The sequence below is a fragment of the Manis javanica genome, chromosome 3 (assembly GCF_040802235.1).
Source record: "Manis javanica isolate MJ-LG chromosome 3, MJ_LKY, whole genome shotgun sequence".
NCBI classification, from domain to species: domain Eukaryota; kingdom Metazoa; phylum Chordata; class Mammalia; order Pholidota; family Manidae; genus Manis; species Manis javanica.
The window spans coordinates 142,850,703-142,864,294 of record NC_133158.1 but is presented as its reverse complement, the minus strand read 5'-3'; the positions used below and the strand labels follow the sequence as shown (position 1 = coordinate 142,864,294).

At 35.3% G+C, this 13,592-nt stretch overlaps 1 protein-coding gene across 10 annotated transcripts in view; it reads left to right on the top strand.

Annotated features, from left to right (window-relative positions):
• Positions 1 to 13,592, top strand: part of NMD3 (NMD3 ribosome export adaptor) — a 129,326-nt gene that overhangs the window by 16,533 nt on the left and 99,201 nt on the right. For all 10 annotated transcript variants that reach the window (XR_012129391.1, XR_012129390.1, XR_012129389.1 and 7 more), the window contains 4 exons: positions 5,876 to 5,954; positions 6,711 to 6,807; positions 8,547 to 8,664; positions 9,643 to 9,788. Coding sequence is in view for 7 of the 10 variants with exons in the window: in XM_073232138.1 (XP_073088239.1) it covers positions 5,876 to 5,954; positions 6,711 to 6,807; positions 8,547 to 8,664; positions 9,643 to 9,788 (440 nt within the window). In the remaining 3 variants the exon portion in view is untranslated. The remainder of the gene's footprint in view (positions 1 to 5,875; positions 5,955 to 6,710; positions 6,808 to 8,546; positions 8,665 to 9,642; positions 9,789 to 13,592) is intronic.

The following is a 13,592-nucleotide window of genomic DNA, read 5'->3' as shown; positions in this document are numbered from 1 at the left end:
CTTGGGTAGTTTTTTGATTACCGTTTCAATTTCTTTGCTCGTAATTGGTTTGTTTAATTTTTGTGTTTCTTCCGTGGTCAGTCTTGGGAGGTTGTATTTTTCTAGGAAGTTGTCTATTTCTTCTAGGTTTTCCAGCTTGTTGGCATATAGGTTTTCATAGTCGTCTTTAATAATTCTTTGTATTTCTGTGTAGTCTGTCGTGATTTTTCCATTCTCATTTCTCATTATGTTGATTTGTGTTGATTCTCTTTTTCTCTTAATAAGTTGGGCTAGAGGCTTATCTATTTTGTTTATTTTCTCAAAGAACCAGCTCTTGGTTTCGTTGATTTTTGCTATTGTTTTATTCTTCTCAATTTTGTTTATTTCTTCGCTGATCTTTATTATGTCCCTCCTTCTGCTGACTATAGGCCTCATTTGTTCTTCTTTTTCCAGTTTTGATAATTGTGATGTTAGACTGTTCATTTGGGATTGTTCTTCTTTCTTCAAGTGTGCCTGGATTGCTATATACTTTCCTCTTAAGACTGCTTTCTCTGCGTCCCACAGAAGTTGGGGCTTAATGTTGTTGTTGTCATTTGTTTCTATATATTCCTTGATCTCTATTTTGATTTGTTCATTGATCCATTGATTATTTAGTAGCATGTTGTTAAGCCTCCATGTGTTTGTGAGCCTTTTTGTTTTCTTTGTAGAATTTATTTCTACTTTTATACCTTTGTGGTCTGAAAAATTGGTTGGTAGAATTTCAATATTTTGGAGTTTACTGAGGCTCTTTTTGTGAGCTAGTATGTGGTCTATTCTGGAGAATGTTCTATGTGCACTTGAGAAGAATGTATATCCTGTTGCTTTTGGATGTAGAGTTCTATAGATGTCTATTAGGTCCATGTGTTCTAGGGTGTTGTTCAGTGCCTCTGTGTCCTTACTTATTTTCTGCCAGGTGGATCTATCCTTCGGAGTGAGTGGTGTGTTGAAGTCTCCTAAAATGAATGCATTGCTGTCTATTTCCCTCTTTAGTTCTGTTAGTATTTGCTTCACATATGCTGGTGCTCCTGTATTGGGTGCATATATATTTAGAATGGTTATATCCTCTTGTTGGACTGAGCCCTTTATCATTATGTAGTGTCCTTTATCTCTTGTTACTTTCTTTGTTTTGAAGTCTATTTTGTCTGATATTAGTACTGCAACCCCTGCTTTCTTCTCACTGTTTTTTGCCTGAAATATGTTTTTCCATCCCTTGACTTTTAGTCTATGCTTATCTTTGTGTTTAAGGTGAGTTTCTTGTAAGCAGCATATAGATGGATCTTGCTTCTTTATCCATTCTATTACTCTGTGTCTTTTGATTGGTGCATTTAGTCCATTTACATTTAGGGTGACTATTGAGAGATAGGTACTTATTGCCATTGCAGGCTTTAGATTCGTGGTTACCAGAAGTTCAAGGTTAGCTTCTTTAGTATCTTACTGCCTAACTTAGCTCGCTTATTGAGCTGTTATATACACTGTCTGGAGATTCTTTTCTTCTCTCCCTTCTTATTCCTCCTCCTCCATTCTTCATATATTGTGTGTTTTGTTCTGTGCTCTTTTTAGGGGTGCTCCCATTTAGAGCAGTCCCTGTAGGATGCCCTGTAGAGGTGTTTTGTGGGAAGCAAATTCCCTCAGCTTTTGCTTGTCTGGGAATTGTTTAATCCCGCCATCATATTTAAATGATAGTCGTGCTGAATACAGTATCCTTGGTTCAAGGCCCTTCTGTTTCATTGCATTAAGTATATCATGCCATTGTCTTCTGGCCTGTAGGGTTTCTGTCTAGAAGTCTGATGTTAGCCTGATGGGTTTTCCTTTATAGGTGACCTTTTTCTCTCTAGCTGCCTTTAAACCTCTTTCCTTGTCCTTGATCCTTGCCATTTTAATTACTATGTGTCTTGGTGTTGTTCTCCTTGAATCCTTTCTGTTGGGGGTTCTGTGTAATTCCATGGTCTGTTCGATTATTTCGTCCCCCAGTTTGTGGAAGTTTTCAGCAATTATTTCTTCAAAGAGACTTTCTATCCCTTTTCCTCTTTCTTCTTCTTCTGGTATCCCTATAATACGAATATTATTCCTTTTGGCTTGGTCACATAGTTCTCTTAGTGTGGTTTCATTCCTGGAGATCCTTTTATCCCTCTCTATGTCAGCTTCTATACGTTCCTGTTCTCTGGCTTCTATTCCTTCAATGGCCTCTTGCATCTTATCCATTTTGCTTATAAATCCTTCCAGGGATTGTTTCACTTCTGTGATCTCCTTCCTGACATCTGTGATCTCCCTCCGGACTTGATCCCACTGCTCTTGCATTTTTCTCTGCATCTCATCCCATTGCTCTTGCATTTTTCTCTGCATCTCTGTCAGCATGTTCATGATTTTTATTTTGAATTCTTTTTCAGGAGGACTGGTTAGGTCTGTCTCATTCTCAGGTGTTGTCTCTGTGATCTTTGTCTGCCTGTAGTTTTGTCTTTTCATGGTGATAGAGATAGTGTGCAGAGCTGGTACATGTGACCGCTGGAGGAGCTTCCCTTCTTGTTGGTTTGTGGCCTTCCTCTCCTGGGAGAATAGCGTCGTCTAGTGGCTTGTGCTGTGCAGCTGTGTGCAGACAGGGGTTCTGCTTTCTGCCCGGTTGCTATGGGGTTTATCTCCGCTGTTGCTGTGGGCGTAGCCTGGCAGGGGCTGCTCCTCCAAAATGGTGGAGCCCTGTTTGAGGGGGAGCGGCTGGGAGGCTATTTATCTCTGTTAGGGGCCTCTGTGCTCCCTGCTGCCCAGGGGATTAGAGTGCCCAGAGATCCCTAGATTCCCTGCCTCTGGTCTAAGTGACCTATCCTGCCCCTTTAAGACTTCCAAAAAGCACTCTCCAAACCAAAACAACAACAGCAACAATGAGAGAGGGAACAGAAAAGAAAAAAAAAAAAAAGGAAAAAACAGTTGATTTTTTTTTTTTTTGTCCTTAGGCGCCGGTCCCAGGCACCCGCTCACTGGTCCTGCTGCCCTGCCTCCGTAGCACCAGGGTCCCTGTCCCTTCAAGGCTTCCAAAAAGCACCCGCCCATTGGTCCCGCAGGGAAAAACGTGGGATATTCTTTGTCCTCAGGCACCGGTCCCAGGCACCCTCTCACCAGGCCCACCGCCCTGCCTCCCTAGCACCAGGGTCCCTGTCCCTTTAAGGCTTCCAAAAAGCACTCGCCAAAAAGAGGGAAAAAAAGGGGAAAAACGTGCGATTTCCTCCGTCCTCAATGCCGGTCCCAGGCACCCACGCACCGGTCCCGTCACCCTGCCTCCCTAGCAATGGGGTCCCTGTCCCTTTAAGGCTTCCAAAAAGCACTCGCCAAAAAAAAGCAAACCGCTCAGGTTTCTTTCCACCCGCCGGGAGCCGGGGGGAGGGGCGCTCGGCTCCCGCCGGGCCGGTGCTTGTATCTTACCCCCTTCGCAAGCCGCTGGGTTCTTGCAAGTGTGGATGTGGTCTGGATGTTATTCTGTGTCCTGTGGTCTCTATTTTAGGAAGATTTTTCTTTGTTATATTTTCATAGCTCTATGTGTTTTTGGGAGGAGATTTCCACTGCTCTACTCATGCCGCCATCTTGGCTCCACCCTTGTTTTGTTATTTTAATACCACTGTGGTATCCATCATCTTGGCTTTTGTGAATAGGCGTACAGTAGACATAGGAGTACTACTCTTTGAGATCCTGATTTTAATTCTTTTGGATAAATACCTAACAGTGGGTTTACTGGATTGTATGGTAATTGTATTTTGAATTTTCTGTTGAAGTTTTGTATTATTTTCCATAGTAGTTTCACTATTTTGCATTCCTACCTGCAGTGCACAGGGGTTCCAATTTTTCCATATCCTCACTAATATTTACTGACTTTTTTTTTTTATAATAACCATCCTGACAGATGTGAAGTGATATCTATGTATGGTTTTGTTTTTCATTACCCTGATGATTAGTGACATTGAGCATTTTTCATATACCTGTTGGCCATTTTATGCTGCCTTTGGAAAAATGTCTGTATAGTTACTCTATCCATTTTTTAATCAGCTTCTTAGTTTTTTTTTTGCCCTTGAGTTGTAGGAGTTCTAATATATTTTGGAGATTAACCTCCTGTCAGATAATGGTTTGCAAATATTTTCTCCCATTCTATAGTTTGCCTTTTGCTATGTTGTTTCTTTTTCTGTGCAGAAGCATTTTAGTTTGATGTATTTGTAATTTATTTTTGTTGTTGTTGTCTGTGTTTTGGTGTCATATCTTTGAAATTACTGCCAAGACCAGTGTCATGAAGCTTTTTCCCTGTGTTTTCTTCTAGGAGTTTTATAGTTTTGGGTCTTATTTGAGTCTTTAACCTATTTTTGCATTGATTTTTTTTTTGTATGGTATTAGGGATCCTACTTTATTCTTTTGCATGTAGATATCCAATTTTCCCAGCACCATTTGTTGAAAGGCCGTCCTTTTTCCATTGTGTATTCTTGGTACTGTTCACAACCAGGATGTATATGTGTGAATTCATTTCTGGGCTGTATTCTATAGGCAGTCCATACTGTTTTGATTACTATAGCTTTGTATTATATTTTGAAATCAGAAAGTGTGATGTTTGCTCTTAATAGTGTCTTTTGAATTGATAAAGTTTTACATTTTGAAGTCCAATTTATTTTTGTCCTTTTTTCTGTTGTTCCTTTGGTGTCGTGTTTAAGGACTCTTGTATAATCAGTACCACAAAGTTTTTTCCTATGTTTCTTTCAAATGTTTTATAGTTGTAGTTTTTATATTTGGGTCCAACCCTTTTAAGTTAAATTTTACACATGGTGCAAGATAAGGATCTAAATTCATCTTTCTCCATGTAGCTATCCTGTTTTCCCAGTGAAAAGATTATCCTTTCCCTTTGTATCTGCCAAAGATCTTTTAACTATAAATGTTAAGAGTTTATTTCTGGATTCTTGAAGTCTGTTCCATAGATCTATATATCTATTCTTAATGCCAGTACCCCACTGTCTTGATTACTTAAAGTTACCAGGTTTTGAAGTTGGGGAGGTATAAGGTCCTGACAACTTTATTCATCTTCAAAATTTTTTTGGCTCTTCTGAGTTATTTTAGTTTCCTAGTTAGCTGAGTTTAGAAGACCATCTTTAAGGTCTATTTCCTAGGTATATTTGCTTTTACTTATTCCTTTTTTGCCAATTTTTAATGTCCTATATTGTGATCAGATAATGTCTTAAGTAATTTCTACTATTTGGAATTTATTGAAAAGCCAAAAAATGTTAGTACATGATTATTTTATGAGTGTTGTGTGGATTTTTAAAAATAATGTGTTGTTTCTTGGGATTGTGTTCTATAATCTCACTCAAATCAACCTTGAGAATTGATTATTCAGGTTCCAGGTATCCTTCCCTCCTACTTTTGGTCCGTTTAGTCATTTTGGTTATTATAGTCTTATACTAGGCCCCACAGTGATTGTCTATGTATTAACATTTGTTGATTTCTTCTTTATAATAGTTTTTGCTTTTTGTATCTCAAGGCTATGGTATTAGAAGCATTCCTATTGTCTTCTTGGTAAATTGTTTAGTTTATTACATAAAATATCGTCCTCCTCTCCTATTTAATGTTTTTCCCTCCCCACTTGACTTTGAATTTAATTTTGTCTGAATTAAAATTGTGAATCTTGTTTTCTTTTGTTAGCATTTATCCTTTTGTTAAACAAATCATAAATGTTATGCTATCCTTAATCTATTGTGGCTTCAATATATTTTTAATATTTCCTAATAATTTGATTAATACACATTTAACTTGTGATAATATTATATTAGTAGAGGAAGACCTTATTTTGTTGAATTATTTTGTTGAATTATTTTCATGTGACTTTTTTTTACAAAAGATGGTCTGGATTTCTATTATTCTTCAAAACAACATGCTCAGAAGATGGTAGAATTTCTTCAGTGTACGGTTCCCTGTAGGTATGTTCTGAATCTAAATGTGATTAAGTCCAAGGACCTGGGACTTAAAAGTAGGTCATACCTACTTTTTAGGCTTAGACAAATTCTCTTTTGTTAAAATATTTTAAAATGTAGTAGTAATACTTATGCAGTTAATTAATAGCATTTATTGCAGTTAATCACTTTAAGGGAAGTATTAGCCAAATATTATGTTAAGAATCTCTTGGAAACTAGACCTCACTCTATGATAATAACCACTATAATGCTGAACCAGTGATTGAATATACCTAAAGAAAAGAAATAATGATGGTGGTATAGGGCTTTGAAGAGAAGTTTCATAGGGGAGGAAGTAACCTCCTAAAATGAGAAGTTTTCAGAGGTAGAATTTATATTGAAAGGTGTGATCAGTACAAGCAAAGACTTGGAGTGAGCATTAGTGTGGCTCTTAATGGATGCTATATATATATTAGACTGGTGCTATATATTAGATGCTATATATATATATATATAGATGATAATATATATATATAATAATATATATATTAGTCTAAGCCAAGGGCATGTTTTGGAGGTTTTGAGGAGAGGAAGTTGAAAATTGGTAGGATGCAGTCAGTTTGGAGAAAGTTTTGAAATGTAAGTGAATGAAATAAGGCATTGCCATAGCAGGCATCAGGACCTTGGACAGTGATGATTTGATTTGATGAAAGCTGATATTCCTGAGACTATATAAGTAAGGACTTTTGTCTTTTTATTACTATTAACTTTTTCTCTTAATAGGTACAAGGCCTCACAGAGACTGATCTCTCAGGATATCCATAGTAACACGTACAATTACAAAAGTACTTTTTCTGTGGAAATTGTTCCTATATGCAAGGTACTTTTTCTCAATCCATGTCTATAAAAGTAGAAGTGATTAATTGGTTTATTTGTCATTATTAGATCCTGATTGCCTTCTGGGGTTGGTTAAAAACTTAGAATAACTTCTTAAATGATTTCTGACACAATGAGCCATTTTGAAAAGTAATTATGCTTAAAATTATAAATTAGTGTACCTTTGTACTAATTAAAAGGCACGGTTACAGTTTTTTTAATATTCAGATTCCTTAAAATTTGTGATCCGAGGGGATACATGATATTTTTAATGAGACTTTGAATATAGGAAATAACACTAATAACAGAACATCTGACATTTTAAATATAGATTAGCATTTCATTTTAATTATGCTAAGGTAAAAAACGTTGCTTTATAAATATATATAATGAACTAAAATTCAACAAATAGTTATTGAGGACATACTATATAGAAGACTGTATATTAACGATAATGTATCTAGAGGTCTCTGCCATAAAGGAACTTCTGTGTTGATATTTAAATCACGAGTAATGATAAGTGCCATAATTTACTGTGAACATTTTATAAAGTTAGTGTCTAAGTACTTGAGTGTATTTTCACCTCTTCGTGCCCCATAATAAAAGGGGTATATCATTATCATTTTGAAGATGGGGAAATTGAAGCTTGTGAGGAGGTTAAATGACCTTCCCAGAGTTATTTAACTACAGATGATGAAGCCAGGATTTGTGCCTAGGTTTGTGACTAATTTATGGCGTAGGACAGTATGAAGGATGAAATGATGGCTTAAAACAGGATAAGCAAACTGTATCTGTAAAAAGGATAGTATTTTTAGTTTTCAGGCCATATAGTCTCTTTTGTAACTACTCTGCTGCTGTCCCACAAATGTAGTTATGGATAATAAGTAAACAAATGGTGGAGGATATATTCCAGCAAAACTTTATTTAAATAAGTGGAGGCTAAATTTGGCTAAGGGTCATAATTTTGCAGACCCCTGGTTTAAAACAGTGAATATTTTCCTGGCATAAAACCTGGGAAATGTGAATCTAAGTATAAGGGCATGTTTAGGCTTCGCATATTAAGTGTATTGGTTGATGCATACAAATAACTGGATGAATACATAAAAAAAGGATTATTTTAATTAATCATTATAGACTCAACTTAAAAACAGGACTGGGCTAGGTGCTATTAGGGATACACAGAATGTCCTTTCAGTGGAGACCATGATTGTGAATAGATAGAGCTTAAACTATAACTCAGATCCTTTTTATATCTTAATAGTTTAAAAACAGATAACCACATTGTTGTTACTATCTCCCAGTGTACATGTAGACAGGGCCTTTTTGGGCATTAAATCTTTGAGTACATATTGATACATGTAGCTATGAAAGAGAAAAGTATTGCTTCTCTGAAATTTGTTGTGGAGATTGAAAGAAGTTACAAGTAGATTTAGGAAATCACTCTCCTGATGTTTATAATACTTAGTTAAGCATTCACTTCAATAAACTTGAAATAAACGTAATATCTTGGTAAATTGGATCTAGAAAAAAAAATTTTTTAACATTTTTATTAAGACATACATATGATCTTAAGGTGTACAGCTTATTTGCTATTCTCTAAGGTCTGATTCTTTCCTTTAGGCTCTTTGTTGATATATAAAATTAAAAATAACACATGCATGTATATCAGATTTACATTGATGAGTGTTTATTGGAATCTTATTTAGGATTTGTTTCATTCTAAGTGTTAGTTCTTATGCCTAGGATAATGTTGTTTGTCTGTCTCCAAAATTGGCACAAAGCCTGGGAAATATGAACCAGATTTGTGTGTGTATTCGAGTAACCAGTGCCGTCCATCTCATAGATCCAAATACCCTACAAGGTAAGTTTTAGGAATGGATTGCCTTGACAGTTATGGTAAGCAGTAATAATTTATGTTAATTTTATCAAATATTCTCAGTGATAGTGGTTTGAAAACTAGTTAAAATTTTAACTGCTCTTTAATTCTTACAAACAGTGGAGTTTTTAAAACTTTTGATAAGTTACCTTTGTGTTTTTTATTTGAAGAAACAATTCTGTGAACTTTAAAAATCTGGGTTTAGTCCATTTTTACTGAAATTGACTTATTTACCTCATTTATTAATTTTGTAAATGTTAAATTCATTACCAAATTTTAGCATGTAGCAAATATCTTAAAATTTGATTTTTTGACTTGTAGTCCAGTAGAACATTTAATTTAAATATGAATTCTAACAAATTTCATCATACATAATCTTTAAAATTCTCTTTAAAAACGTTTTTAAAGAAGACCTCATTTTGATAACTATCTTAGCACTTTGTTGCATCTCCTATTTCTTGATCTTTTTAATATATTTCCTGTAATACAAGTTTTCTGTTGTAAACATTGAGTTTATTTTGATATTTTATAGAAAGTTATTCATTATTCTTGTCAGTTAGAATTTATCAGTCAAACATCTGTTTTCAGTATTGGGATGAACATCTGTGATATAGAACTTTATTTTCCATAAACTAAGCAGCTGAGATGACTGATGTTTATAAAATGAAACGCCAGCATATGAAACAAGTATGCAACTGATTGGATCTGATCTTATTTTAAAGGCACTCAGTTCTGTGGTATTACAATAGTAACTACTTAAGGTATGTTTAATACCTGATGTTTCTTTTATGTTGTAGAAGTTGGGGGTTGATTTATAGGAAGAAATGATGATTCTAGAGTGAGTTGCCACTGTGGTTCTTGTTGATCTGCTGCTTCCAAGTTTGTTTATACCAACATTTCCTAGTTAACACATTTGAAATGCCTCAATTCTCTTGTTCTTTAATGTTGTATATTTATTTTTAGTTGCAGATATTGCTGGGAGCATTTTCTGGAGTCACCCTTTCAATAGTTTATGTCATCCCAAACAGCTAGAGGAGTTTATTGTGATGGACTGCAGTATAGTTCGAGATCTAAAACGCAGTGCAGGTGCTGGAATGATATCAAAAAAGGTAAGTTCTGTCCTGCCTACCGTCTCCCCGCCACCCCCTGCCAACTTTTTTTTTTTGAAATTTTTTGTGTTCTTGTGTTTTCTTAGTTGGTAATTTCAAACTGTAGTTTCAGATAAAGCTAACAATTAGGTTAAAAATGCATTCCATGTTTGTTTGTTGCTTGCTTTTAACATGTGGTCATTTCCATGAAAATTAGACTTAAACTATCTAGTAACTTAATTTTTTTCTTTTTGATGTTAGAAACATTAAAAAAATGTTTGTTATTATGAAAAAGCATTAGATTTCTTTACTTTTGTACAGGAGAAACAAATGACAAGCTGACCTTTTTTGACTTTTTAAAAATTTTCAATCATTTTAAATTAAATTTATTATCACTAAATACTAAATACTTCAGTAGGCATCTCTAAAACAGGAACATTTTTCTACATAAAGTATTTTACACATATAAACTACATAGGTTATATTCATATTCCCTCATTTGTCGCTAAGTGCCTTTTATGGTTTGTTCAAATCTAGTATCCTGTTAGGGGCCATACATTGAATGTGAATATTACACCTCTTAAATCTTTTACTTAATGAAAGCCCTGCCCTCTTTCTTCATGATACCAACTTCCTAAGGCAACTAGGGCATTTATCTTGTGGATCTGTTTTTTAATATTTCCTCATAATGTTCTTTAACTTGCTTCTTAAGCTCTTATATTTCTGGTAAATTGGAAAACAGATCTAAAAGGTTTGCTTAAATTTAGGTTATTCTTGGCCAGAACATTTCAGAGGTGATGCTCTGTACTTTTTATAATATATCAAGAGACAAGTAATCTTAGGCTGTTTCACTGATAGCTAGATCTCTCCATTGTAATGCTAGGATTTTTTCCCCCTTTTTGCTAAGCCTGTCTTCCTTCTGTCTGTCTGTCCTTTCTCCCTCCCTCCCTCCCTCCCTCCCTTCCTTCCTTCCTCCCTTCCTTCCTTCCTTCCCTCCCTCCCTCCCTCCCTCTTCAGATTGCCTAAATTTAATTTTACTTTTTTAGAGCCATTTTTGTTTTGGTTCACAGCAAAATTAGGAAGAGGTAAGAGATTTCCCTCATAATGTCCTGCCTCCGTGTATATATAGTTTTCTCCATTATCAGTATCTCTGATGTTAAATTTGTTGCAGTTGATGAATGTACATTAACACATCGTAGTCACCCAAAGTCCATAGTTTACATTATGTTTCACTCTTGGTTTTGTACATTCTGTGTACAATTTTGCACAAATACACAGTGGCATGTATCCATCATAGTAGGATACATGCAGGATATTTTCACCGCTCTAGAAATCCTTTGTGCTCTGCCTTTTTATTTATTCCTCCCTCCTAATAACCTCTGGCCTTTTTACTGTCTCTAGTTTTGTAGAATGTCATGTACTTGGAATTGTCTTCGCAGATTGGCTGCTTTTACTTAGTAATGTGCATTTAAAGTTCATACATGTGTTTTCATGGCTTGATAGTGCATTTATTTAAAAATTTTTTTTAGTGTCAAAAATACTTCATTGTTTGGATGTACTACACACAGTTCACCCATTCATTCACCTACTGAAGAGCATCTTGGTTGCCTTAGGTTTTGGCAATTATGAGTAAAGTTCCTATAAATATCTTTGTACAGGTTTTTGTGTCGACATAAGTTTCGAGCTTCTTTGGTAAATACCAAGGAGCACATTTGTTGGCCCATTTGGTAAGATATGTTTAGTTTTGTAAGAAACTGCCAAACTGTCTTTCATTGTGGTGGTACCGTTTTTGCATTCCTGCCAGCAACTTGTGAGAAGCCCTGTTGCTCATATCCTCACCATTCGGTGTCATCAGTATTTAGGATTTTGGCCATTGTAATTGGTTTATAGTGGTATCTCGTTGTTTTCAACTATTTCCTTGATGACATACGACATGGAGCATTGTTTCATGTGCTTATTGGCCATCTGTATGTTTCTTAAGATCTTTGGCCTGGCTTTTATTGTGTTGTTTTCTTATTGCTGAGTTTTAAGAGTTATTTGTATATTTTGGATGATTGTCCTTTATCATATGTACCTGTTGCAAATGTTTTCTCCCAGTCTGTGGCTTGTCTTATTCTCTTGATAATTGTCTTTCATGGGGCAGAAGTTTTAATTTTAATGAAGTCCAGTTTGTTGATTATTTCTTTCATGTGCCTTTGGTATTGTATCTAAAATTTAGTCATTGCCACACTTATGTTATTCTATGTTATCTTCTAGAAGTTTTATAGTTAGACATTTTACCTGTAGGTCTAGGATCCATTTTGAATCAGTTTTGTGAAGGGTGTAAGGGTTGTGTCTAGATTGATTTTTTTTTTGTATGCAGGTACCCAGTTGTTCCAGAACCATTAGCTGAAAAGATTATCTTGGTCTTTGCTCCATTGTATCGCTTTTGTGGACTGTGTGTGGGTCTCTCTAGGCTTTCTATTCTGTTCCATTGATCTACTTGTCTATCCTTTCATCAGTACCACATTGTCTTGATTACTGTAGCTTCATAGTAAGTTTTGAAGTTGGGCAGAGTGGTCCTACCGATTTGTTTTTCTCCTTTAAAATTGGGCTGGCTGTTCTGGATCTTTTGCTCTCCATATAAACTTTAAAATCAGTTTGCCAATAACCACAAAAAAATTTGTGGAGATTTTGATTGGAATTGCATTGAATTGTACATCAAGTTGGGCAGAACTTATACCTTGAAAGTACTAAGTTTTTCTAACCATGAACATGCAACTATATCTGTTTGGTTGTTCTTTGATTTTTGTTCACCAGAGTTTTATAATTTTCTCATACAGATCTTACACATATTTTATTAAATTTATACTTAGGTATTTCATTTTTTTGGTGCTAATGTAAATGAAATTTAACTTCAAATTCCATTTGCTCATGTTGGTGAATAGGAAAGCAGTTTGATTTTTGTTTATAACTGTATACTGTAACCCTGCTATAATACTACTTCTAGGAGTATTTTTGTCCATTCAGATTTTCTACATAGACAATCATGCTATCTGCAAACAAAGATACTTATATTTTTTTGTTCCCAACCTATAGACCTTTTATTTCCTTTTCTTGTCTTTGGCATTAGCTAGGATTTCCAATAGGATATTGAAAAGGAGTGGAGAGAGGGGACATGCTTGCCTTATATCTAATCTTATTGGGAAAGCTTCGAGTTTCTCACCACTATGTTAGCCATAAATTTTTTGTATATATTCTTTATCAAGTTGAGGTGGTTCCTCTCTGTGCCTAGTTCACTGGGAGTTTTTATCATGAACTGGTGTTGGGTTTTGTCAAATGCTTTTTTGCATCTATTGGTACCATCATGTGATTTTTTTTCTTTAGTCTGCTTTTGGGGATTGGTGGATCCCATTAATTGATTTTCAAATGTTGAATCAGCTTTGCACATGTGGGTAAATCCCACTTGGTCATGGGGTACAGTACTTTCATATTCTCTTGAAGATTTTTACATCTGTGTTCATGAGAGATAACCCAGGCTGAAGTTTGCCTTCCTTGTAGTATCTTTGTCTGGTTTTGCTTTTAGGGTAATATTGGCCTTGTAAATGAGTTAGGAAGTATCCCTGTTCATGTCTTCTGGAGGAGACTGTAGAGAATTGGTTCTTCCTTAAATGTCTGGTAGAATTCACCAGTGAATCTACCTGTACTTTTTTGGAAGGTTATTAATATTAATTCAGTTTCTTTAATAGATACAGATCTATTCCTATGTCCTTTTGACATGACTTTCCTGGTCTTTGAAAGCATCCTTTCTGGCACGACACCACAAATACATTCAGGAGTTCCAGA